The sequence below is a fragment of the Gambusia affinis genome, linkage group LG01 (genome assembly GCF_019740435.1).
Source record: "Gambusia affinis linkage group LG01, SWU_Gaff_1.0, whole genome shotgun sequence".
Taxonomy (NCBI): domain Eukaryota; kingdom Metazoa; phylum Chordata; class Actinopteri; order Cyprinodontiformes; family Poeciliidae; genus Gambusia; species Gambusia affinis.
Genome location: NC_057868.1, coordinates 4837825 through 4863890, shown reverse-complemented (window position 1 = coordinate 4863890; position 26066 = coordinate 4837825). Strand labels below are relative to the sequence as shown.

The following is a 26066-nucleotide window of genomic DNA, read 5'->3' as shown; positions in this document are numbered from 1 at the left end:
CAGGACAAGTGACTGCAGGTGCATTTGTCATTTAGTGGCACTGAAATAAGTGCCCCAAGACATAAGTGACTAATATCGTAGAAGCCAAGAGCAAAATCGGGAATGGACAATCTTCCTGCTCTGAGACAGGCTCGGACATGATGCATCTTGGAATGACGCCCAGACATCCACCCTGTACTCTGCTCTCTCCCCTCCACCATACACAGTTGGAAAAGAATGAATCATTCTCATATCCATATCCTTAATATGGGTGGGAAAGTGTTTCTGGAAGAAGCTCCTCCTCCAGTAACATTTCAAAGTATCAAATGTGTCAAAATGATTTTTGTACATCAGCTGCATTGCATTAATTACAGCAGGTTTTTGCACTTAAGAATCTGAAATCAAAAAAACCAAAACGGAATAAAACCATTATGTGCACAAAAAAACATAAATTGTTCACGCCACTGGATTATTTGTCTGTGTGCATTTAAAAATTAGTAAATCGTGCACACAAAAACTATTTTTGAAAACAAGAACGACTCCTGTATGTCTGTCATAGTTGCTCTCTTAGAGAAAGGCATGCAGAAACCACAGGAACGCTCCTGGAATGAGAGCCTGGAGCCTAATTAGCTTCAAGATATCAACCAACAAAACTGAAAAGACACACTAAACTCTAAACATACACAACAAATACGGTTGTGTAGTCATTGCATTCGTAAATACCGTGTAAGTTATGTCCCGAAGAAACACGCAACCTTGACATTCTTCGCTTGCATAGCCGTTTATTTTTGCATGTAAAATGTGACATACACAATTCTCAAAAAAACATTCCAAACAATACTGAAGGTGATCGAGCCTCAGGCAGAGGAACCTTAAGACAGCCCAGTATAAAAATGACCCAAAGTGAACCCAAAGTGAAATGTCTTTCACTTTGGGTTGATAGGGAATCCTAACAGCTGCCAACTACCTTAACAAATAGCTGAGATGTCTTTTATTGTTTGTTACGCAATCTGCCCCAACAGAAAACGTGTTTGTTTTTTGTTTTTTTTTGGTCAAAGAAGTAGACAGTAGCTCTGTCAAACCAGATACCCTGTAAAGACCCCATAACTCTGTAAGATTGCAAGAAAGAGAGAGAAAACATGATATGAGTTGGACAAAAAAAATAATAATAATAATTAAAAATCTGTGTCTTCCTCCTGCCCGATGATTTGAGCTTTGCTCATAATTCATTATGCTCACATAAAAGGGCCTTTTTCATTTTCAGCTCTGCAATTAGCTCATTAGTATCAAAGAACACTTAAGAGCGTGTTGCCAACATCCCTCATCGATGGCTGAGCCTGCTATGAGGCAGTGGCTGACAGGCTCGGCTCTTTACTGCTGCACAAAACTCCTTTAAATGCATGACTTACTCATGCTACCACTTTGCCTCGATTTTTTTCTGGTTTTTCAGTACTGCATATTTCAAGAAGCCTAGAAGTATCCATTGAAGACCACTCATATGACTGTAGTGTTTGTATGAGCCACCAGTCACTAAAGCATAAAATCAGAAGCGGCATATTGATCACTTTAAAAATAAAAAGAAGCTTTGTATACTACATAAACACTGTACAATTGCAGGAATGTGTCAAGAGATGTCTCTTTAGTTTTGTGTCAAACAGAATTGGCAACATGTCAATAAACAAGCTTGAGCAGAACAAATAGGTGCATTTTACAACCTTTAAGAGAGGCCAGGCTGCAACTGTTGGTCAATGTCTGTTAAGAGCCAGCAAGCAGCTAGAGTCAAATTGCTCCTTTGCAAAGTTACACTCCCATTTAGTAGCCACACACACTGCCAGTTTGTCCCAACCCACTTCCATTCACATCTGGAAGAAAATTATGATTTTTTTTTTATTGGGTTTTTTTTTTCTGAAAATGTATGATTTTTTTTTTTTTTTTTTTACCTAATAAGCTGAATCTTATATATGTTGTAGATCATTTAGTGCAAAGAGACTTTAAAGAAGTTGTGATTGTTGAATAAGAAATGGAATTAATGTTTGTGAAAATGTTGCTGAATGAGTACAGCGAACATTTCATCACAAAACCTCAAAAAAGAAAGCTTTTAAAGGAAGTAATGGGTTCAAACTGTATGAAATGGCAAAGAAGCAAAATGAATAGTAGCCAGATCCATATGTGGAATATGGACCTTTCACACACTGATAATACCATGTTTATATGCATGTCTTTTTGTTGTTTTTTTTTTTTTGGTCATAGAATAACATGTATACATATATATACAATTACAGAAATATAGCATTTTTAACATCAACAACAAATACATTTTTTATATGCGAACATGATGTTTTCTTGACTATTCTATTCATGACATAAGCTGGTGGTGAATTTATTTTAACCTCAAACTGAATCTTTTTTGCTTGATATTACCAAAAGCAATTACGGTAATTTTCCACGTACACATTTACAATAAACAAAAAAAACAAAACATATTTCTTAACTTTTGTCATGTTTCTGATGTTTATGTCAGTTCTAAACATTACCATAGGGGTGTTATGTTCTAGCTATGTTATGTTATGTTATGTTATGCTCTGTTAACTAGTAACTGGTTGCGATGCAACCTGTGACTCTTAAGAATCGCTGCAAGTCACAATCCATAAAGTGGTTGTGTGTACTGAAGGCTGCGTGAATTTGATTTTAGCACCAACTTCACACCTAGCTCTCACACTTAGCCTACCGAAACGCACAAACATTGTCAAATTAAATTACAAGCAACTTTTGATAATTCACGGGGCTAAAATCTCTCCACTCTATATACATAGTGTAAGAAGGACATAACTCTTAGGTTCTTCCAACAAGGTTGGCAGTGAAGATTATAAGGGTGTGGCTGCAGAAGCTTCTGATCAGGCGGGTTTCCTTCTGCAAGCACAGGCACATAGACAGAGAAAGAAGCAGCTAAGAAAATAAGCCTCAATGCCTTTTTTTGATTCGTTTGGCTTACATTGTCTACATGGAGATGTTAAACTTGAATGAGAATTCAGAGGCAGGCTTACCTCTTGTTATTGTTGAGGTGGATTTTCATCGGGTGAAGGTGTGGACTTCGTGACAGCTGCTATGGTCCTTGCATTGACAAATTTGAATTTGTCAAATTTCAGCTGCAGAGAGCAAAGTTTGGAAGAAAATCAGTTCGATTCCTCTCACCCAGTGCCTTAACGTGCAGCACCAATAGAGAAGCAATGTTCAGTGTCAGCAATTTGAAAGAGCCTCTGGGAGATTACAAGTGAGGGAATCTGCCGTTTCTCCACGCTGCAACCTATGACATCTGAGTTTGTCTAATAATAGTTACATAAATATAACTATTTGCGCTCATGCAAAAATGCCCTGTGGAGAATATTTTACTTTCTTCTCATCTGTTCAGTTTTCCCAAGTGGTTACACGTTATCCTCCTCTAGCTTCCCTCCATTCTTCACACACACCCACGCACACACACACACACACACCCCTCTGTTACGACTTTCTCCATAATTGAGAGCATTAACCAGCCTGTCTGACAGGATAGGTATGGATAAAGTCTCTTTATGAGCCTGAGGAGTAATTAAAAACGATCTGCTGGAACCAGACATTTACACCGAACAAAAAGATACCTTCTTTTCCTCACTGTCTAAAGTTCAATCAGACCAAACGTCTCTCGTTTTAGGTCAATTAGAAGGATAATTATTTTTTATTTACTAAATGCCACAATAATTAGAGAAACAATATGAACAAATTATTAGTATTATCGATGGTTGGACATTCTCATCATGTCTGTACTTGCATATAATTATTTGAAAATTGTGCCCAAGGATGTACCAGACATTTGCAGTTCTACAATTCTCTTCCTGATCCCTTGGCTGGCTTCTTTTAGCTTTCACATTGTGTCAAACAAGAAAACAGTGCGTTCCTCCTGTGCCCTCCAAGTAGCTTTAATGTGTTAGTTAACCAATCAGAAGTTTCCAAAGCTTTGCCATCATTATCTGAGCTTTGACCTTGTTGTTTCAAGCAGAGTAATCATTCATCATGTAAAATTCTAATTTTGAAGACATGAATAAATCATATTAATCGCATATCCCTTATGTCTTGTTGTGAAAGTTAGCAAATAAATATGATATTAGTATTTTTAACTGAGCTAAAATAATGAGATGTATGGTCTTATTTAACTTCACACAGTGAGGGACCGGCGGAGGGTGTTTCTATTCGGTGTGTGTGAACTTCTGCTTTGAACTGTAAGCTGGCCCCAGTTCATCATATGTGCTTGAGAGGAAAAGGTCCCTAGTAAGTCACAGGTTAAGTAGTGATTTATAAATTTACATGTTTTATGGTGCCTTTCAGAAACTTATCTGTCCACAAGTTGTGTAGCAGTTTTGAGGCTGCAAGGGATCCACTGTCTTCGGACCTATAACGAAGAGACAATAATCAGTTGGGAAGAGCAAAGTGACACTTGACCAAGACTATGGGATAGCTGGAAAACAAAACAAAACAAAAAACTCACTCTTTCTCACTTATCGCCGACAGTCCTTTAATCACTTTTGCATTCATGGTCTTCTTGCTGATGTCCCGGTCTACCAGCAGCAGTCTATGGAACACATTGCAAACAGCTGCAACAACATCCGGAGGAGCTTCCTTGTGCCAAGTGTCGTCAGACAAAACCTTCCCAAGTTCAGGCAAAATCTTCGGTGCTACAGAGAAGAGAAATGCTCCATAAACATACAGGTGCATCTTAATGAATGTAAATATTTTTGAGATTAATAGAGTGCACAGATCTCATGCCCTGCTGGTGACGAAAATCACCATTTCTGATCAAACACAATGACAATGATTCCCCAAAGCATCACTGTCGAAAAATTCTTTTCGCTTCCTCCGGACCGTGGGACATACAGTCCTGAAAAACATCTAAATTTACTCTCATCTCAGAAGATGAGGTTTGACTAGGCCAGTCCATTTACTTCTTAATAAAGGTGTTGTGACTCTTGAAGCTCTGACTAAATTCAATTCACTCATTGTGAATCTCCCCCTCAAATATTTTAGTTTAATTTGGTTCACAATCCTCTCGATGCTGTGGTTATCCCTGTGGCTTGTGCACCTTTTTTAGCTAGATTTTCTTTCTTCCACTCAGTTTTCCATTCACATGCTTGAACCTAAAGCCAGCTTTTTCTAAAAAGAGAGACTTAGATATAGTTTCTTTTATATGCATGTTTCTTAGTAAGGGTTGCAGAGTATCACCACAATATCAATGTGCACATTAATAATACTGGAATTAACTGATTTTATTGTCATATGTGTTGCCTGTGAGTTAATTAAAAATAATTTCTTAATGGTCCTATTGTAATATTTAAATTCATTTGGGGTTCTCAGGCATAAGTCCTGATTATCATTATGAAAAAAAAAATCCATTAAGGAAAATTTTATATATCATGAATATGATGCACAAAGGCGCAGTTGGTAGCAAGAAGGTCTTGGGTTCGATTCCCGGCCCGGGGTCTTTCTGCATGGCGTTTGCGTGTTCTCCCTGTGCATGCGTGGGTTCTCTCCAGGTACTCTGGCTTCCTCCCACAGTCAAAAAACATGACTGTCAGGTTAAATGGTCTCTCTAAAATTCTTCTGACGTGTGAATGTGTGTCTGTGCATGGTTGTTTGTCTTGCATATCTCTGTGTTGCCCTGGCAACCTGTCCAGGGTGTAACCCGCCTCTCGCCCATTGACTGTTTGAGATATAAACCAGCACCCCTTGAGGCCCTGCAAGGTTAAGCGTGTTAGAAAATGGGAGGATCATGAGTCTGAAAATATAGTTTTACAATTATATTCTAGTTTTTTCAGATGCTCCTGTGAACAGTCCATCCTATTTGAAAATAAAGGTTGCTTCTTACCTATCTGAGATTGCAAAGTGGGTTTGCGAGACATGTTATCCAGAAGAGAGGCATACGTCTTTTGAGTAGGTTTGGACTGCAATAGATTGGACAGGAGAAAGTTGTCCGCAAGTTGCTTGAACAATTGCTCACTTACAGCTACACACGCCTGAAACACAAGACACACAAATACATTTCAGTTGTATGTACTTCAGTGAAACTATCCACATTTACACCACTTATTCAATGAGCTCATAGTGGAAATTAACACAGACTCAATGTTCCCTCTAAGCTGCGCGCCTGCGCAATCGCGCACTGCTCGCATATTCTCAGCACACAAGAAAATCTGTGTAGCGCATAAAATAAAGCTCAGATATCAGTTTTGACTATGGACCAATACAATTTTTTTCTGTACTACTTTGCGATCTAACTCAGTGAGTGACAGGTGTCCAGCCAAGGATACGATATGATTCACTTTCGCTATGCAGCCAGTCATCACATGCTACTGAGTGTACGTGTCTTGGTCGTATGCGCTGTGGCACCGTGCAGATTAGCTAGGTAAGAATAGTGCGGCGGAGTTAAGAGACGTGAAAGCTAACACCTTAAGTCTAAGCGAAGGGGCAGTGGGACATCCACTGACCAAGCCAAAGTAAAATAAAAATGCGCTTCTTTTAAGATTAAATGGCTGTCGGAGTTTGTGCAAATAGAAGAACAGTACAGTGTACAGTGGAGTGACCATGTCAAGGAGGCAATGGGGACCTCATCAGGTAATGGTATGGTGCGATTCCTCTTTTTATTGGTAAGGTATGTGATCACACTTATGCTCATTTTTCAGAGGATGAGTTAAAGGAATGGTCTGCATTTGACATTGAACCATTGAGCTCAGACATTTTGACTATGGATCAGCAGACATTTGTACACTGGCAAAGAAGTACGAGGCCATTCTCTCCCAGACTATGGAGGCCATTAGCTGTCAATATGCTGAATTCAAGTCCATAATGAAGCAAAAACTTAAGCAGGGGTCAGTCAGGACATTCTCCGATATGATGATGCAGCACTTAGATGTGAGGAGCTAAAGGAGATCTCACAGCTCATGGATATTTGTGCTACATTTCAAACATCCAGTACTGAATGTGAAAGGGGATTTCGTTTAATGAATCATATCAAAACCGCATCCAGAAATCATCAAAATCATCGAAAGTGGCGCATTTGGACCAGCTGATGAGCATAAAGTCGAGGCAAGAAGCAGATGGAGCCATCAACCTGGGCAAAGTGTACAACCACTGGAGAAGTGAGAAGGGCAGACGTGAAAAAACTGTGCAATTAAACATTTTACAAGAATTTATACTGCATCACAAGCTACAGAACACATTTCATTGTGCAAAACGTGAATGTTTTAATGTGAACAAAAAAATGATGTCTGAAAGGTGTAATGTCTCATTTCTCACCCAGACGAAAGCAGGACTCTTACTTATAACATTGTTACGGCCGGTGGCCTTGTATGTTTCTTTTGTCTCTTTCTTTTCTGTATATCTGCAGCTTTCTAATGAAATTAACTCTATTGGGAACTGGCTGCAGCCCTAATCCTCCTGTGACACTCCCTGAGGTCTACAGCGGAGCTGATTGGCTCACCAATTGTCGGCTCCACCAATCCTTGATGAGGCCTCCCTTTTTAAGCCCAAGACTTCCTGGGAGAAGGCGCGGCTGATTCATTATTGAGACAGCTTGCCACTTTGCTGGGTGTTTGACTGTGGTATACTGCATTGTCTTTGTGTGAACTTTTGTAAATCCTTGTTACCTGTGATAGTCCCTGTGAGGAACTTTGTATGTAAGCTTATAGTAGCCTACTAGAGTTTTGTTCTTTGTTAACCTTAGGTTTTGGTCCTGTTTTGTTTGGTTAAGATCTTTAGGTTTCCAACTCTGGTTGTTTTGTGGACATTGTTTTATTCAATGTTTTGTTTTTGGTCATTACACCTAAACTTTTGATTGTAAAGGTTTTTTTTCTACCTTATTATTTTGTTTAACCCAAACAATAAATCCTAAACTGAAAAACCTTAACATCTAGGTTTCTTTAATGTTACTTCTCCTTCCCCCTGGCTGAGCTGGGTCGTAACATTAAGTGGGGGCTCGTCCGGGATATATTTAATAATCCTGTGACTACAGTTTGGGAAAATTTGTTTGGTTTCATGTTTTGAAGGTGCCTTTGTAAAGTTTGCGCTGTTAGTCCAAAATGGCTCAGTTTAATATTGACCAGTTCTTGGAACAGCCTTCTCTTGAGCAACTTGCATGTTGTCGTAAAGATGACTTAGCTAAAATTGCTAGTTGCTTTTCCATTTCTTATTCTAAGCAACTGGTTAAGAAGGAGTTACGGGATCTAATTGTGAACAAACTGGTTGAGCTGAACTTGTTGACTTTGCCCTCTGAGATTTCTGTCTCATCTGCCCTGCCAACTGATGCTGTGCCTGCTGCAGAGTCAGAATCTGCTGGCCCTCCTAATATTGCAAAGAAACCTCAGGAGCTAACACCAGAGGTGGACATGGAGGTTGTTGGTGGGATTGCTACTCCTGTCACACTTCCTCGGTTTGACCCCCTCTCAGTTTCCCCTGGATCTGTTGGGTCCAAAGTTGATGCTCGCTTGAAGGTTCGTCTTGCTAGACTGCAATTTGAGGCTGAAGAGAAGGCACAGCTCAGGCAATATCAGCTTGAAGTTAAACGGTTGGAAATTGAGGCTGAAAAAGCTATAAAGCTTCGAAGGCTGGAGCTTGAGTATCAAGCAAGGTCCACAGTTCAAACAACCAGTGAGAGTCCTGGTAGTAGTTTTGGGGGGCCCTTTTCAGTTAGATCCTTTGATGTTACTAAAAATGTGGCTTTAGTACCCGAGTTTCGAGAGACAGAAATTGACTCTTATTTCTCTGCTTTTGAGCGGATAGCGCAGGCTTTACAGTGGCCACCTGATGTTTGGTCAATATTATTACAGTGCAAAATTCATGGTAAGGCTCAAAAGGTTGTAGCTGCCCTCCCTCTTCATGACACGCTTAAGTATGAGGTGGTTAAAGCTGCCATCTTGAAAGCTTATGAGCTTGTTCCTGAGGCTTACCGGCAAAAATTTAGGTCATTTAAGAAAAACCCCACTCAGACCTATGTAGAGTTTGCCAGGGAGAAGGGAAGTCTCTTTGACCGATGGTGTGCTTCAAGTGAGGTGACAAATTTGAGCTCTTTGAGAGAAATGGTTCTATTAGAGGAGTTCAAAAATTGTCTACCTGAGTGTGTTGTTGTACATTTAAATGAGCAAAAGGTAAACTCGTTGTCTTCTGCTGCTGTGTTAGTAGATGAGTATGTTCTTACACACAAGTCTACCTTTCAGTCTGTGTTCATTGAAAGTGTGCCTGCTGAAACAATTACAGAACAATCCAGGTCACCTCCACAAAAAGATGACAGAGAATGTTTCTATTGTCACAAAACAGGTCATCTTATTGCAAACTGTTTAGCTTTGAAACGAAAAGAACAGAACACTTTGCAGACCAAATCAAAAGGTGTGGGTTTAATTAAGAACAAAACTTATAGTCTAGGAAAAGCTCAACTTGACTGCACCCCTGATCCATGTTTTGAACCTTTTTTGTTGGATGGATCTGTTTCATTATCTGGAAAGCCTGCCGATCAACATCCAGTTCGTATTTTGCGTGATACTGGTGCCTCACAATCTGTTATCTTGGTAGACTCCTTACCCTTCTCTGAGCTGTCTTCTTGTGGCTACAATGTTGCTCTGCAAGGAGTTGAAATGGGTTGTGTACCCCGACCTGTACATCTGGTACACTTGCAATCAAAACTGATTTCTGGCACTTTTCCTGTGGCTATTTGTTCTGCATTACCAATTAAGGGCATTTCCTTTCTGCTAGGTAATGATATTGCTGGTGGTAAGGTAACTCCAGCACTGGAAGTGTTGGATGTCCCCTGCTCTCTTTCCAAGGAGGAAGAGCCCACACCACCTAATGCCACTACTTCTCAGAAAATGCAGGTTAATTCACAGGTGCCTGCAGCCAACCAGGTGAAACCAGATGTGATGCAAACCGCTGTTGGTCCGTCCTCCTCTGTCACACAATCTCAGTTTTGTGCAACCCAGAAGGTGGATCCAGCTGTAAAAAGGTGTTTCTCAAGTGGGGTAAGTGCTGACAAAGCCAGAGTTGAACCAGTGTCATTTTATGCTCTGTATTGCCACAACTATGGCACCTCTCAGATAACTGGTAAGCCTGACAAGGTTATTCCTCCTGTTCTTCGCCATACCATTTATTGCCAAAGTCAACAGAGGCCAAACCCAGAAATGTATAAGGTATGTGACTGGGAAGTCAAAATAAAAGCCTTTCATAATTTCCTTGGGATTGATTGTGCTTACAGGAACTTGTGTAGAACCTTCTTAATTATACTCCTCCTTTTCACTACTCTGCTGAACTTAAAAGTCACCCTTAACTGGACTCCTGAGAGTCAGCATTCTGTTGGGTCTCTTTTGTCTCATCCACCCATCCTTTCTTCTCCAGACATGTCTAAGGCATTCAAACTTGAGGTGGAGGATGTTCTGGGACCTGGAGCTATGTTACAGGAAGGTGATAACGGAGCTGATCATCCCGTCTGTTACTTTCTTGAAAATTTACTAAGAATCAGCTCAGGTACTTTATCACTGAGAAACACTGGCTTTGCTTCTAGCACTTCAGCACTTTGAGGTCTACCTAGGATTTGATTCTTATGTTGTCATCAAACCTAAGGGTGTAGTCAACTTTAGAGCAGATGTTTTGTCTAGACTATATCTTGTATAGTCACCTTGTTGGTTGGGTTAATTCCTAACCTTTTGGTTTAGGTCTTAAGGGGGGAGGTGTTACGGCCGGTGGCCTTGTATGTTTCTTTTGTCTCTTTCTTTTCTGTATATCTGCAGCTTTCTAATGAAATTAACTCTATTGGGAACTGGCTGCAGCCCTAATCCTCCTGTGACACTCCCTGAGGTCTACAGCGGAGCTGATTGGCTCACCAATTGTCGGCTCCACCAATCCTTGATGAGGCCTCCCTTTTTAAGCCCAAGACTTCCTGGGAGAAGGCGCGGCTGATTCATTATTGAGACAGCTTGCCACTTTGCTGGGTGTTTGACTGTGGTATACTGCATTGTCTTTGTGTGAACTTTTGTAAATCCTTGTTACCTGTGATAGTCCCTGTGAGGAACTTTGTATGTAAGCTTATAGTAGCCTACTAGAGTTTTGTTCTTTGTTAACCTTAGGTTTTGGTCCTGTTTTGTTTGGTTAAGATCTTTAGGTTTCCAACTCTGGTTGTTTTGTGGACATTGTTTTATTCAATGTTTTGTTTTTGGTCATTACACCTAAACTTTTGATTGTAAAGGTTTTTTTTCTACCTTATTATTTTGTTTAACCCAAACAATAAATCCTAAACTGAAAAACCTTAACATCTAGGTTTCTTTAATGTTACTTCTCCTTCCCCCTGGCTGAGCTGGGTCGTAACAAACATACTACGCATTTCAAGGACAGCGATGTTTTATGTTTTTTCATTTTAAGTGGGGGAAATCACTTATATTAAGCAAACAAATGAAAATTGCTGATGTAATCTGATTCTTTTAATAAGCCATGCCACTTGCTACGAACCCAGATTTAGAACAGATGTAATACTGGTGCGTGGCCACGGCGTGCACATCCGATGATGCCCACGGTGGTCCTCAGTGTACTTAGGAAGATTTTGCGTATGCCCAGACGCATGAAAAATGAGAGGGAACATTGCATGGATTTAGTTTTTAACATTTTCTACTACTAACCTTTTCTTTACTCGCAGTGAGGTTCTGCAAGGCACCACAGCTGGCCTCCTTAGTGACATCGTTTCCGGACGACTTGAGCAGTGAAATATACGCATCTATGGCTTTTGAACTGTACAACCACTTCACCTTTGATGATTCCAGGGTTGTCTCATTACTGTCTTCTGCTAAGACTTGCGGTGGATTTGAGAAAATCTGAGCAGAGAGGAAAGCAGTTTAGGACCTAGAATGTGGTCATCATGATTTGGTCAGGCTTCTTGGTGAACACCCACCTCATCTTTAGCTTTTCCGCTTCTAGGACTGAAGCATCCAACTATGGGGCTTTTCCTGCCCCCAGATTGAGCCTCTGTTGAGAAAGAAGCCTCTGGGCACTCATGCCATAGTTTGAATGTCAAGTTATGGAGAGTACACACACAGTTCTCCACAGGCTATAAAATAAAATAAAAAAACAAGAAATAAAACAGATCATACAAGACAACATGTCCTAAAGTAATTTTTTTTCTAGAACTATATTTGTTAGTTGAGACATGTAGCAACAGGCCATAAACAGTCCCTGAACCAAAATTAACACAAATAAGAAATACTAATAAAAGGGATTCTACATAATAATGAAGTTTGGTAAATACTCCAACCGTGCAGGTACATTTAAACCCAAAATTATTCATACTCCATTTTGCAGAAGTACATTTAGAGTGATATTTTAGTCTACCAATATGCTTCTTCTGACTTGGAGTGATAGTAACGTTCCAGAGTTGTCAGGCCAGAGTCCACGCTGACAGAGAATCTGTGAAGGGATCTGAACCCTCAAAGACTTGTAATTACATTCCAAAAAAATTCATTCCCAAAATATTAATGGCAACATGGAAAAGACTGACCAGCAATTTGATTTTTCTTTTTATTAGTAAGAAGGTTATAAGAATTGTTCTACATTGTTTTTACTTATAAAGATGTAGATAAACAAAAACACAGTTTTAAATACAATATTCATTTTAAATTGTTTTTTTGGGGGTTTTTTATCCTTTGAACTATGCATGTCCCGACTGGGATAAATGAAAATAAATGTACATCTAAATTTGCCAGGAGCATGGATAAGAATGGACCTAACTGTGTGGGAAGACTGACTTGAGTTTCCGTTATCTTATCCATGTATGTATGTGAACATTAAAATCTACATGCATGCAGTGCTTTCCCAAGAACATGCACATATACTTATTTTAGCGTATGGATGTTTCCAAGCAAAATTCTGAAAATGCTTAAAATGTAGAATGAACACATACTGTGTAAGAAACAAGAGAGACGGGAATTGGGAGAGAAGTAGGAGGCATCCTGAGAAGTGAGCCATCCAAATTCAATGGGAACAAACAGGATCAAGAATAAAACAAGCATTTGATGAACAGACAGACTTCCTTCGATGATAAGGTCAGTGATGCAACACTTCATACGAATCATTAAACTTCACGTGTTGCCACAAACAATTCAGTTCAGGAGTCAGTTATTATAAGTCGTCACTAAATCAGGCAACACACAGTAAAACACCAAATCCAAAGATAGAATAAAAACACAATTGCTTGGCCTATTGATTAGCTTCGTCACAAAAAAGCACGTTTATACCACTATGAAATGGGTTGCTGAATAATTTCTTGGCAACTACTCGACTACATTGCCCGATTTAAACGATTGTGACAAATTGTGATGAGGTGTGTATTTACGCTTACCTTTTCATCAGGTTTCCGCTCTTTCTCACTTGATGAAACGTATGTCACCAGGGCCTCAATAAGGTTTTCACATGCTCTCATTTTTCCCCTGTCCGTTTCTGAGCCACCGCTTAGGTTCCTACATGCACATCATTAATCATTGCTCATTATTACGTGGTGTCATGTATATGCACCACACAGATTGTCAGAAAATGTAAAAACAGATTTTCAGTTCAAACTACTTTTAATGCTGAAGATAACCTGAGTACGTACCAAAAAATTTAGTTTTTTTTTAAGTTATAATAGCATTTATCACAGGGAAATAATAGATTTTCACACCAACCTATGGAATGGCAAAATCAGCTGTAAAATCCCAATAGTGGCTAACCGAGCACAATTCATTTTAGAGCGTTTTGACGACTGACAAAAAAATGAATGAACAACAAGTCGAAAAGCTTCTTGCTGATCCTCAACACTTTTGGGAAAATATTCAGTAATTTGACAAGACAAGTGTTGTCTCCAATACATCTATCTGGCGTAAAACTAAAAGCATTTCATAAACATAACACCATCGCAACAAGCTAACAGAGATGTGGCAGTGTGATGGTCTGGGACTGATTTGTTGCTTAGGACCTGGACAACTTGCTGATGGAACTAATGGAACCATGAATTCTGATGCCCACTAAAAAAACACCGGTTTACAAGCAGAAACTCGAGCACATTTGCATTATGCAGCTGAACAGAGCTCAAAAGCAAGTCCTATATGCTCAAAAAAATCTGATTAGTTTAAATATCTGATTGAAATAGTGTGGCATGGCCTCAAACAGACTGTTCATATGCAAGAATCCTTCTGTGTGGATAATTTATAAACGATTCTCGAAAGAGGAGCTGAGCCATGGCAACGTGACAAATTTTTAGGTTTAGAGGTAATTACTTTTTCACATATACCCTATGTTCTTTTAATAGCTTTGTTCCCCTGATAAATGGAATATTTGAAAACCGTTGTTTGTACTTACTCAACTTTGTTTTTGCCCGATACATTTTGATGCTCTGAAAAATGTTACAAATGCAAACACAGAAGGAAGAAAGATATTTACCTCAAGCAGCCGGTGGCAAAATAGAAAACTTCTGGATCTACATGTTCTGGGTCATCCTTTGGGATGCTAAATGGCACAATCACATTCTTAGTCAGAGCGATAAGTGCTGTTGAAAGTAGTTCAGTCCTCAGTTCTTCAGCGGAAGACAGGTTCCAGAGTAGGCCTTTTTAAAAGAATACATTTATATCAGTGTTTTAATGCATCAGCATTTTACACAACTACTAAAACACCTTTTCCTAATCCCACATTTCTCACATTTCCTTTTTAATATGTAAATGCATCATTCTTTCAACAAATCTTAACTATTAAGTATAGTAAAATGAGTATTTGTGTCTTCAGATTAAAAATCATTCTAAGCAGAGCTGCCCAATAGATCGAAATGCATGATTCATCATAATTTTATTGTGTGCAATACCACAACCCTAAAGAACTAGTGGGATTAAATATTTGGTAGGCCATAATTTAATACCCACACCAGATTTACACCTTAGAGACTGAGATGCTACGGATCAGAGGTGACATAATAATTAATTAAATGAAGTAATTAAATGACACAATTAATATGTAATTTAATTACATATTATCATCATAACATTCAAAAACAAAATAACAATGTCCTGTTTTCTCAGTAAAATCCAGCCTTCATTTTTGAGATCCTATTACAATCAGCTGTCCATACCAGCGAGTTGTCTCTGCGTTTCAGTAGACTTTGTGTTCTTCATTTGGTTCAAGATTTTAGCTATGCCACCGGATTTCTGAACTTCCATCTTGTTATCCTTGTTCTTGTAGACAAGATTTCTCAGAGCACCAGAAGCAGCCCTTTGTAAGCTTGAGTTGCTGCTGTCCAGCATCCTCACCAAAGGCTTAATTCCCTTAAGCTGGAATACCTGCAACACAAAATTGTGATTGGGAGACAACCTGTTATTTCTGGTTTGTGATTAGAGAGATTTGTCAGGATTATTTTCACAGCTGACATTTTTGATGAAGTGACAATTTTCTGTCATCATAGAGAATAACTGTATTTTTTTTTTTTTTTTACAATCAACATAAAACTTGGATCCTGCTAAAAAAGCTGGAAAAATATTAAAAATCTAGTTTCTGTCATTTCCAAGTAAGTATGAACAGACTGACAATGGTATTCACTAGTGCAGGGGTCCTCAACTCCAGTACTCAAGGGCTACCGTACTGCAACTTTTAGATGCATCTCTGCTCCAAAATGATGTCTGAATTCCCTCACCTGCATCCAATCAGCTCTGCAATAGGCTGGTAATGAGCAGTTTATTTGAGCCAGGTGTGTTTCAACAGAGATGCATCTAAAAGTTGCAGGATGGGAGGCCTTGAGAACTGGAGTTGGGGACCCCTGCACTAGTGTGTCTTGCAAAAGCACTCCTTCCCCTTGGTGGCACTAAATACCTTTCTTTCCCCTTTTTACATGTCATGTGATAAACCAACACAACGTATGCGCAGAGCTGCAAAGTAAAAGGAAAGGGATACGGTGCTTTATTACAAATAAAAATTTTTAAAAGTGTGGCGTGTATTTGTGTGCAGTCCCCTGAGTCTGTTCCTTTTTATTGGATGTTTACCTGGTCTGCATATCTAAACTGAAATGTTTCATTATTATTCATGGCAAAATAGCTCAAACTCATGGATAGAAAGCATCTTTGAAGATCAGCTGTCAAATCTTGAGAGAATTTAGCAACTAATTTAACACTTGACCTTGGAAAAAAAATTGACACAGAAAATTCACTTTGATCTACACCATTCCATTGTATGTCAAATGCTGCGTTTTTGCAAACGCGCCTCCACTCGCCCAGTGACAAAAGACCCTCCATTGTATGCGATTCCTTCTGGTAACAGGATGTATGCGGTATACCAACCTCTGCTTTGGCTGAATCGTCACTGTAGCTGACATGTTGGATATAGTTGGCCCCCTGTTGCTGGTAGCTCTCATTAGGGCTCGACAGATATTCAACGGCCTCTTTTAGGGTGAAATTATCTTGCGTGTTTTCTGCGTTGTTCCCCCTATCAGAAAACACATAGGAATTGAAGACAGAGTTGGCAATTAGGTGTTCAGAAGGGGGAAAAATGAATGCCTAATAAATATTATGAATCAAAGCAGAAGACAAGGAGTGAAGTAAACTCACATGGATGACTGCTCGATTTTGGACACCTTAATGGTGCCCGACTTGCCATCAGTTTGAGACTGGGTGGAAGGTGTCCGGACTATGTGTGTTTGACTCTCAGTGAAAGTCGGGCCATTAATTATCGAACGGGACTCTTTAGTAACTTGACTTTGGCTGGAGTTGATCTGCCCTTTGGCTTTCTAGAAAAAGAATAATGGTTAAAAAAATTATTTTGGTATTATTTTGAAATCTGGCAAAAACACTGAAGCAAGAACTACTCACCATGCTGCGTGCTGGAGCAAGACAAGAAGCTGAAGTCAAAGCGGGGTCACTCCGACTGGGTTTCAGCCCATTGGGGCTTTTTGTCCAGGATGAGGTGTTGACTTGTTCCATGTTGGAGCTGACTAATCTTCCCTTCATACTTTTAGTTGTTAGACTTCGACTCTTCTGAATATTTACATACATTGCAGGGCAGAAAAGAACAGAAGTTATTGTTTATGGTCCCAAAAATGTGAGAAAACAAATCAGAACTGAATGAAACAGTCTTTGGCTGAAGACTTCAAAAAGTCCTGGGGTGTATTCTTAAAGATTCTCAAATTGCTCTAAGAGAACTCCCTTCTAAGCCAAAAACTTTGTGCCGTACTAGCTTAAGAGTCAGTCAGTTATTGAGACAGCATGACATCCATTGCTGGATGTCATGCTGTCTTCTAGGGACTGTGACCACATACATAACCAAGTTGTATTTAGTGCTTTTGATCCATGGATGTTTTTTAAAGCTCTGTTCCTTCTTTTTCTTATAAGGCATTATTTGAAAATCAGATTTTTCAAATTAAACAACTTTCGTAATTATTGGAACATCTGGGGAACGTTTCAGTGTCGAGGTAGTTCAAAATCATTTAAATCATAAAAGCATCATACAGCCATCAAGTATGAAACAAGCAGTAAGCATTACACTTTGCCAAATGTCATCAAAATCATCAGAAAAACATACAAATATGTTGGTCAATGAACCAGTGACTGCTAATCAAATGCAGCTGTAAACAGGTGAGATCTTAGCCTTGAATTAACTAAACTCTTTTTTCCGGAAGTTTTGCAGTTTTCTGGCAGGCAGTTTGAGACTTGAGGTGCAAAGAAGCTGAAAGCTGCTTCTCCATGTTTGGTTCTGGTTCTGGGGATGCAATGAAGACCAAAACCAGAAGATCTGAGAGGTCTGGAAGGTTGATACGACAACAACAGAACGACGGCCAAAATACATTAGTTTTGTTAGTTTCACAAACTAACTTTGGTTGGTTCATAAACTTTTGTTAATGTTAATTCAATATGTGAAAGCGTGGCCAACAGGTAGTGAACGGCTTTGTTCATTTCCCCTGCTGTCATTGTTAAAACTCAATCAAAAATCAATGTAATTGTTCACAACGTCTCCTGTTTGCTGATTGGCCCTTTTTTTTTTCTTTTTTTTTTTTTACAGTTTTGCACTGGAAGTTAATGGCCAGGCTAGCACACAAACACACATGCACTTGAACACTCACACACCCACACACATTATTTGAATACTCCCAAGTAGGACAGACTAAAATGCAGAAGAGTCTGAGCAATACAAAAGATAAATGTCAATACAAACATTGTTACACAAAAATGAAAGGTTTGGCAGGGAAACCATTTCCTGTCAAACTTGATCAATGAACATCAGTGTAGAAAGATCCAAATTCTCTTTGCAGAAAAGTCATTAATCAAAGCTCCATCTGTCTGCAGCTGACATTTTGACATATTTAATTTATCATTAAGGCGAACTAGGTTATGTGAAAGTTATAGGAAGAGTCATGCACAGTTGATCTCCTGGTGTTATAAAGCTCACATGGTGCTGAGAAAGCAAGACACATAACAAAAATTGCAAAAAGATATTCAACATAATGTTTGAATATCTTTAACTTCTTTAAAGCAGTATTTGGAAACATCCACAGATACAGTGAGTTGTTGCATGTGGTCTTAGTTGGATCAAGTAAGATTCACTGATTAAATTATAACTGTTTGAGAATTTCTATGTAACGCAGTGGATATCCAGTAAGGTGAAGAAACACAACTCTGGAGAAAACTTAAAGTTTGAACTAATCCAGTTTAGCAGCCTTTAAACATGCCTCCCATTAAGGTTGTGTTTCTCAGCTTTGGGCAAGATGTCAAATAAGACAAACTCATATTTTACCTTAAAATAATTCCATAGCAACCAAAAGTTGGAACGTGTGCTATCGGCAAATGATCTTGCATGTACAATGACATTCAGTGTTTATAAAGTATTATCTTACAGAGGCTGTCGCTTCTAAAATAACAGGAAACTACAGAGATTACAAGATTAATGTCACTGATCTTTCTAGCTCAATGAGTCCCTGAAGGCAAGAATAAACTGAAATCAGCCACTGAATAAACAAGTTTCACTTTTGTAAAATATTAATTATATGTTTTTGGGTTTGTTTGTTTTTTCAAATCGGAAATTAAGTGTATACATTTTAGGGGACTGCTACGGTAATTCAGCAATGATGGCAATTCACTTTAGCGCATTATTATTCTTACCTGGATTTCAGGGAATAAGCTACATAAAGTTGCACATGCTGTTCAATATAGGTGAATGTATTAAAAATTATTCTACTTGATGTGCATATTTGCAGATAAATAAAATATGACACAACATGATGTGTGGACTATGAGCCTTCATCAGAACAGGCAACACCAACAAGTTCCCTAGAAATGCCTCACTTATGTGTGAGCAGGTCAGGTCAGGCCAAATACCATAAATACATGCACACACCCAAACAAAGAGCCACATAAACACAGTTGCAGCCAACGTTACTGAAATTTGGATTACAGAATAGTTCATCTTAGTACACGCATATCGAATCCAGAGTTTTGTAACAGAGAAGAGAGTGACGTTTTTTTCTTTTTACACAGCTATTTACAAAGGTAAACAAACAGAGAACCACATGCATGAAAAAAAATCTAATTAGTTTTTCTGCAGAGCATTTCAGCTACTCTGTTTGTTCAAATATCTAGCCATTCATGTCTGTCAGTTATCAGAGACTGGGTCACTGAGGTAATGTATCTTGGAAGGAAACTCAGTCAAACCTTTGCATATAGACACACTCTGGCTCATTCTAAGGGGGGACCCCAAATGGTTACTAGGCCATAAGGTATATAGTCCTTCTGGTGTGTTTTTGATCTGCCCAGAGGGCACACTTATGGAAAACCTCTAAAACAGTGGTCTCAAACTGCATTCATCAAGGGCCAGAGTCCTGCAACTTTGAGATGTGTCCTTTCTCCTATACATTGAGTCATTAGCATGCAGTCAAGCTCTCCAGAACTCTGCTAATGAGCTAATATTGGAGTCAGGTGTCCTGAAGCAGAGATGAATGCAGTTTGAGACCCCTACTCTAAAGAGAGACGTCTTTGAGGCATCCTGCTCAGATGCCAGATGCGAAGGACCAATGGCTGCTGACTGAGCTCACTCTATATGACGAAGCTCCTCACTAAAATCCTGGAGCTGAGTTATTGAAGAAGCTCACTTCAGCCACTTGTATTCAGGATCTTGTTCTACTGATCATGATACATGCCTCATGGCCATAGGTGAAGATAACTTGACCAGTAAATGGAGGCTTTAGCTTTTTGGCTCAATTCCTTCTTTACCACAATGAGTCAATGTGACACCTGCAAAACTGCAGATGTGGCCATAATTTGTCAATACATCTCCTGCTCCAACCTTTCATCACTCTTGAACAAGACAAACCTCCTTCACTGGACCCTCAACCTAGAGCACAACTTGTTCCGAGTAAAAACAATGTCCTGATGCTCAGGGGATATGACTTTTTAATGTTCAGCCATCATAAATACTAATCTTGAGAGCGCATTAGGGGTTCCTCAAGGATCCTAGTTGAAACACTTCAAATTAAGTATCTAATTGCTTCTCCTAACTCAAATTATGAAGTATTCTAATCTCTCTTGATAGGCAAAAATCTCTGTAATATCAATGATTGGAAGGGCTAGAATGTCATAACAAATAATGTGGAGAACACAGAGCTTTTTTGTTGTTTATGGCAACAAAAATGTCAGAACAGCAGATCAGTACTCAACTACACTCAATTACTTTGTGAATCAATGGTGCTATAAAAATAAAGTCGCTTTCACCAGCAATAGAAATTGTCCATCATTCAACGCTGCCATAATGTGAACTCAGAATATTACATATTGGTTTCTCAGCAACATGTTTTGGTTAACAGCCTCAATAAGGATTTCAACTTCTTATTTCTGATAAGGGCAACAGAATAGGAAAAAAAAGCATCTCATTCAGCAAATTAGTATTTTTTTATGCCTTTCCTCAGTGAAAGCAATTTGATTATTTTAAGTCTATTTCTAGCCATTCACTCCAAATCGGCTTTTAATGACTTGCTGCAGCAATTTGTAAGACATTTCTTTTCAAATTATATCCAACATATATATATATATATATATATATATACATATATATATATACATATATATAAATATATATATAGATCGACACACAGACTCACTGCCATCGCAACTAACAGCGCTGCTAATTAGGGTGCTTCCCTCTCCCTATTTTTTTAACCTTTTTCCTGACCTTATACAGTTGTTATAATTACATTTAGTAGCAAAGTCCTGCATCACTTTTTATTTTACATATAACGAATACATTTAAGATTAAGTGTGATATATTGACAACTTATCAGCTAAAAGTAGTCATCGTTGGAGAGCAGTTGTTTGCCCTCCTGCAAGGATATGGAGGCCGAGATCATGTGCATTACAATAGGTCTATGAAATATTTGAGAAAAAATCATGTAGTGTTAAGGACGAAGATGAAATGAACCAACCATTTAACAGAAGTACTTCAACTTTGTCACTTTAACGAACTATAATAAGGTCTTTTCTTGTAGAGTCTTTGAAAGAAGCAGAAGTCTGTGCTCTGATTACCGACACATGATGCTGACACAGAAAGAGAGACAGAGAGAGAAACAGTTACCTTATTGTGGAGACCGGCTGACCCGCTGGAGTTGGTACGGCTGTAGGTGCTAGCTCCCCTATACTGGAACGTTCCAAAGTCAGAGGTTTTTAAAGTCTGTGGAGTAGGGCCTGTGGAAATTAAAGAGAAATAAGAAAGTCAAACCACTGAATCCTTTAAATATATATATATATAAATCAACATGTTTATGCATATACTCCAAGCCTTAGATATGGCTTTTATTTTAATAGTCCGATAGTTCTAAAGCTAGAACGAAAAACAGACATGAAATCAAGCCAGAATCAAGAGGATGGCTGTTGTAATCAGGTCGTAGAGAGATGAGATGAGGTCTCGGACTCAAGACAACAGACTCACGGCTGTTCTGGGCCAAGAGACAAGATTTCTGCTTGAAAAATTGCTTCCTTAATCACCAAATTATTCAGAGTGGAGGAAAAAAAAAAAGACTATCTGGTATAAAGAAAAATGCCTTTAAGGCTAAATGAAGTTAAAATAAACACATTAGTAAAAGTTTGTTTTACTAATGTGTGTTGAAATTAGGAATAGGTATTTGAGCATTTGAGGAGTGAAATGAAATATTTTCTTTTATTAAAATTTGCTGTTTTAACTGTGGACGATTTTAAGTAAAACTCTCATGATAGAAAAAAAGTGCTGCATATTTGAAAAAAAAAACAAAAAACATAAAGCAAAGTCTTGCAGTAGAGTCAGCCAGACAACTTTTATAGGTTGTTTTAAGCTAAACACAAATTTGACTTAAACAGAATAGGTACTGGTTTAAAACAATTTTAATGTGTGCACACACACAATTCTCCGTTTTGTTTTTTGTTTACGAATAAGCACAAACTGGTTTTCCTCTAACTTTGAACAATCAAGCAAAACCATTTCTGCAGCTTCTGCACCTCAAAACCTTAAACAAAGACCATATGACATGGTCCCTTAAAACAAGCTAAACGTTTCTCCGTAATCTGACCGACTGGTGTGATAGAACTGACTCAATTCAGGGAGGCAAATGTCTATTATTATGATGTTTGTTGCTGCATTGTGAATTTGTATATACATTGATTTTCCATTTCTGTATGGAACTCTGAATGGTTAAGGTGAGCTCCCAGATATTAAAGTTAAAAGCAGGCCTGTGAACTCAGATGTCTGTGTGTGGCTCCAATCCTTATTTCTTCCCATAATTCAGAGTTTGAGAACTGTGAACACACCAATTAATTATCTTTGAAAACATTCAAAGATAATTTGAATAAAGCATAAAAACACGAGTTTGCAGTTTATTTTCAAACTGGGATAAAATTAAGGATTTAATTTCTAGCTTCCAACAAAAAAGTATCTTGTAAAAATGCATGCAATCAGTAAACCTACAGCAACAGAACTTGTAACAGTTTTCATTTGATTTTCATTTCTAGAACAAATTAGCCAATTTTGAATTATTTCATGTGATCTGATTTTATGTTGTGCTCACATGTTTATTTTTTTATGGCAAACATTTCACTATTAGTGACATTTGTGTGCATGCTCAAAGTGACTGTAAAACAGTAAAACTGTAGGCATGTAACACCGATCCTGTGTTTTTATAACAACATAAAATAAACAGAACTAAATAGACTGCACTCTGTTTTTGAGATTATGCAAAGGTCGTACTCTTGCTATTACATTTTAGCAGCTCCCACCACTGCGTTTTGCAGGACAAGCTAATTCCAGACGTAATGCGTGTCTGGAAAAGGGTTGCTTTAATGATGTTTGTGTGTTTCCTGACATGCTACCTGCGGGGGGTACGTCAAGTAATTAGAGTCGACTGACGGACATGACTTTTATAAAATACAAGCAACTTAAGACTCGAAAACTCTATTTTGTTGTCACAACCTATCGAAACTGTCTTGTAAACATTTTTAGTGTGTGTGCGTTTGTGCACGAGAGTCACGCCCACACCGAACTAGTTTGGACTAGAAATTGCAGCGTCCCCGCCAACCCCCTCGATTTCATCTCCACACATCAAACGAGTGCCTAACCGAATCAAAAAAAAGAAGCCTGGGAACGGAGCCAGTTTGGTGAGTGACACTTCTGGAAATTTGAATGACTCACCTCTCCCTAGACAGCAAAACCAAACTTGAAAACTTTCTAACTGACTTTCCTCCACGAGACTTAAAATAACTCAGAGAAATTGGTTTCCATACTTGTGGGACTCGTCGTGCCGTTCCTGTATTTCGATTTGCCCCTCTTAATGGTGTTGACCTGGTTCAGCACACGTTGCTGTCCCGAGCTCAGCTCTTTATCGGACGGCGTCACGAGCGAGGTGTCCCCGCTCCCGGGGTCCGTGGTCGAACGCAGTCCCATCATCTTCCCAGACTCGGATCCCTGACCTGGAGCGGGTGGGCCAAACGAGTTCTCCAAACGAGAGCGGAGGCCCCACGATGAAGAAGCGCAGCGACAACGGGTGCAGCGAATAAGCCAAAGAGCTCACATATGGTAAAAGTTCCCAGAACAGAAGGTGTGGACTCCACCCTCGGGGACCGCGCCCCTTCGAGGGGTAAGAAAAGTTCACATGCAGGTCTGGGGATGAAGGGTGGAGCACAGGCAAGAGAGAGAGAGGAACCCATGACAGAACATATTACATTGCAGCGCCTGCGCATATTTAAATACTTAATTATGTCATTGTTGGGACCGTTGCGGAACTGCACAGTGTTTGTGTTTTAACTTGCAAACTATTCCAGCTGAAAGGTGAACTGAGGATAAAAGTTTCAAAGAGCCGTTTGATGCAGCTGCTAATAAATGCAAATTGCATCATTTGAACAAATCATCAGAATAAAAGCTGTAGTGAAAATTAAAACAACTTTTTTCTTAAAAAAAAAAAAAAAAAAAAAATCCCAAAGATAGAACTGTGTGTTGATGGACACAAAGTATTAGAAAAGGACTGCATTATGTCAAAGGACAACATTTATGTGCACAGCAAGAGCTGCAGTGCATTAGTATAGATCAAATCCATGCATTATCCATCCAAATTTTGTTTGCATGTGCTCTTCATTCAGCCTGCATAACCTCTATTTATTTTAAAATGAAGAACCTGCAAATATTTTTGGTGTCACATGTTATCAGAGCATTTGCAGCTGAAAGTGCAATGGGGCTTGCTAAAAGATGGACTTCTTACTGTCCGATTTGCACGTGAGGCAGGCAGCATGAGTCAGACTGGGAGGAGAAAGAATGAAAAAAAGGAGACAAAGGATCAAGGAAAAGAAGAGTTAGAGGGGGAACTGTGACGGTATGGAACACATGCTTTCAGCATAACCCGACTGTTTTGGCAAAGGTTCTGCAGGTAAGAGTTTCCCACCACACCCTTTTGTTGAACAGCACCAAGGCAATAAAAACCTGGGTTTCTGTTACTTACCCTACGTGCCAGTGAGTCTCCAAAAAAAGAAAAAAGAAAAGAAGAAAAAATCTAAACTGGAGTTGATGCCAACAAAAGCGAAGGTTACATTCTGCCACTGATGCATTACAAGCTAGTAAATGGAACTGCATAGAAGACAAGACCTTTTAAAATTGTTCAATTTTATGTTTTGTCATAGCATCATTCAATTTTTTTACTGTTGCTGTATTATTGTCCTGCAAAACATTTGAAAAATGTGTTGGGTTGGGCAGTTATGGCTAATGATGGTAAGCTATGCAAAAAATTTATAAAATACATACATAAAACTGGCCTGACAAAATGCTGGGACTTTTAATAGCAACCAGTGGTATTTGCTGCATTTATGTCGTCCTTAGTCAACCTCTTCATCTCAAGTGTAAAAAATAAAAACAATATTGAGTTCATGAGAATGAGATGATGGAGTGTTGAAACTTTTTTATATTTTCTGAGCTTCTCCGTTTTCATGTTCTACTTGAACATGAAACAAGAGCTGATCACACACAGTCCAGATTCCTTTAGGAACTGTGAAACAGCTTTTTAATGTTTTGCTGAACTGGAGTCTTGAATCCTTTACCAAACCTGCCATCTACAGTTTACTCAAAATGTTTCCACTCGTCACAAGCCCCAGAGGGGTGACTGTCCACTTCCATTTGTCTTGAAAAGCCTTTGTGAGACAAGAAGATACGAGTCATTTCACTAAGAACTTTGATTCAAAAGTTCTAGGGCCTTATTCACAAAAATACTATTTTCTTACTTTCTTAGATTTATTATTCTCTAAGGTAGTGACTATGTGAAACAAGTTCCGCAATATAAAGTGTTCTTTTTTTTTTTTTTTGGTGAATCTTTATTAGCTTTAAAGCTATTGTGTTGGTAGGTGGAGCCTCACAGACCATGTTAATGGCTGCCAATAAAAACACAGAACATTTATTTGGAAACTCAGAAAACAATAACAAATATCCAAGCAACCGCACCTATTACATATTATCAATACGCTGCCGCATTTCCCAGCTATTTAACACATTGTTTATTGGCTTCAATGTTAGGCCTGTCGCAAAAAATCCATTCATGCAAT

The 26066-nt window shown here is 38.8% G+C and overlaps 1 protein-coding gene across 1 annotated transcript; it reads right to left on the bottom strand.

Moving 5' to 3' along the window:
• Positions 1 to 739: 739 nt before the first annotated feature.
• Positions 740 to 25097, bottom strand: LOC122827972 (plakophilin-1). The gene is made up of 15 exons (XM_044111146.1): positions 23769 to 25097; positions 21595 to 21704; positions 16851 to 17015; positions 16590 to 16768; positions 16323 to 16467; positions 15125 to 15332; positions 14446 to 14608; positions 13370 to 13487; positions 11927 to 12082; positions 11658 to 11849; positions 5873 to 6020; positions 4499 to 4685; positions 4318 to 4402; positions 3024 to 3125; positions 740 to 2889 (listed from the first exon to the last, which is right to left on the bottom strand). Exons 1-14 carry the CDS (start codon positions 23929 to 23931, stop codon positions 3030 to 3032), a joined length of 2115 nt encoding a protein of 704 aa, XP_043967081.1. The 5' UTR covers positions 23932 to 25097; the 3' UTR covers positions 740 to 2889; positions 3024 to 3029.
• Between the last annotated feature and the right edge of the window lie 969 nt (positions 25098 to 26066).

Bases quoted from the DNA above. Each gene is read 5' to 3' on its own strand.
- LOC122827972 (XM_044111146.1), bottom strand. From the start codon at position 23,931: ATGATGGGACTGCGTTCGACCACGGACCCCGGGAGCGGGGACACCTCG. The intron at 15,333-16,322 runs GTTGGTATACCG...TTTGTGTTGCAG, and splicing joins ACGATTCAGCCAAAGCAGAG to GTATTCCAGCTTAAGGGAAT. The intron at 4,686-5,872 runs GTAAGAAGCAAC...TCTTCTCTGTAG, and splicing joins CACTTTGCAATCTCAGATAG to CACCGAAGATTTTGCCTGAA.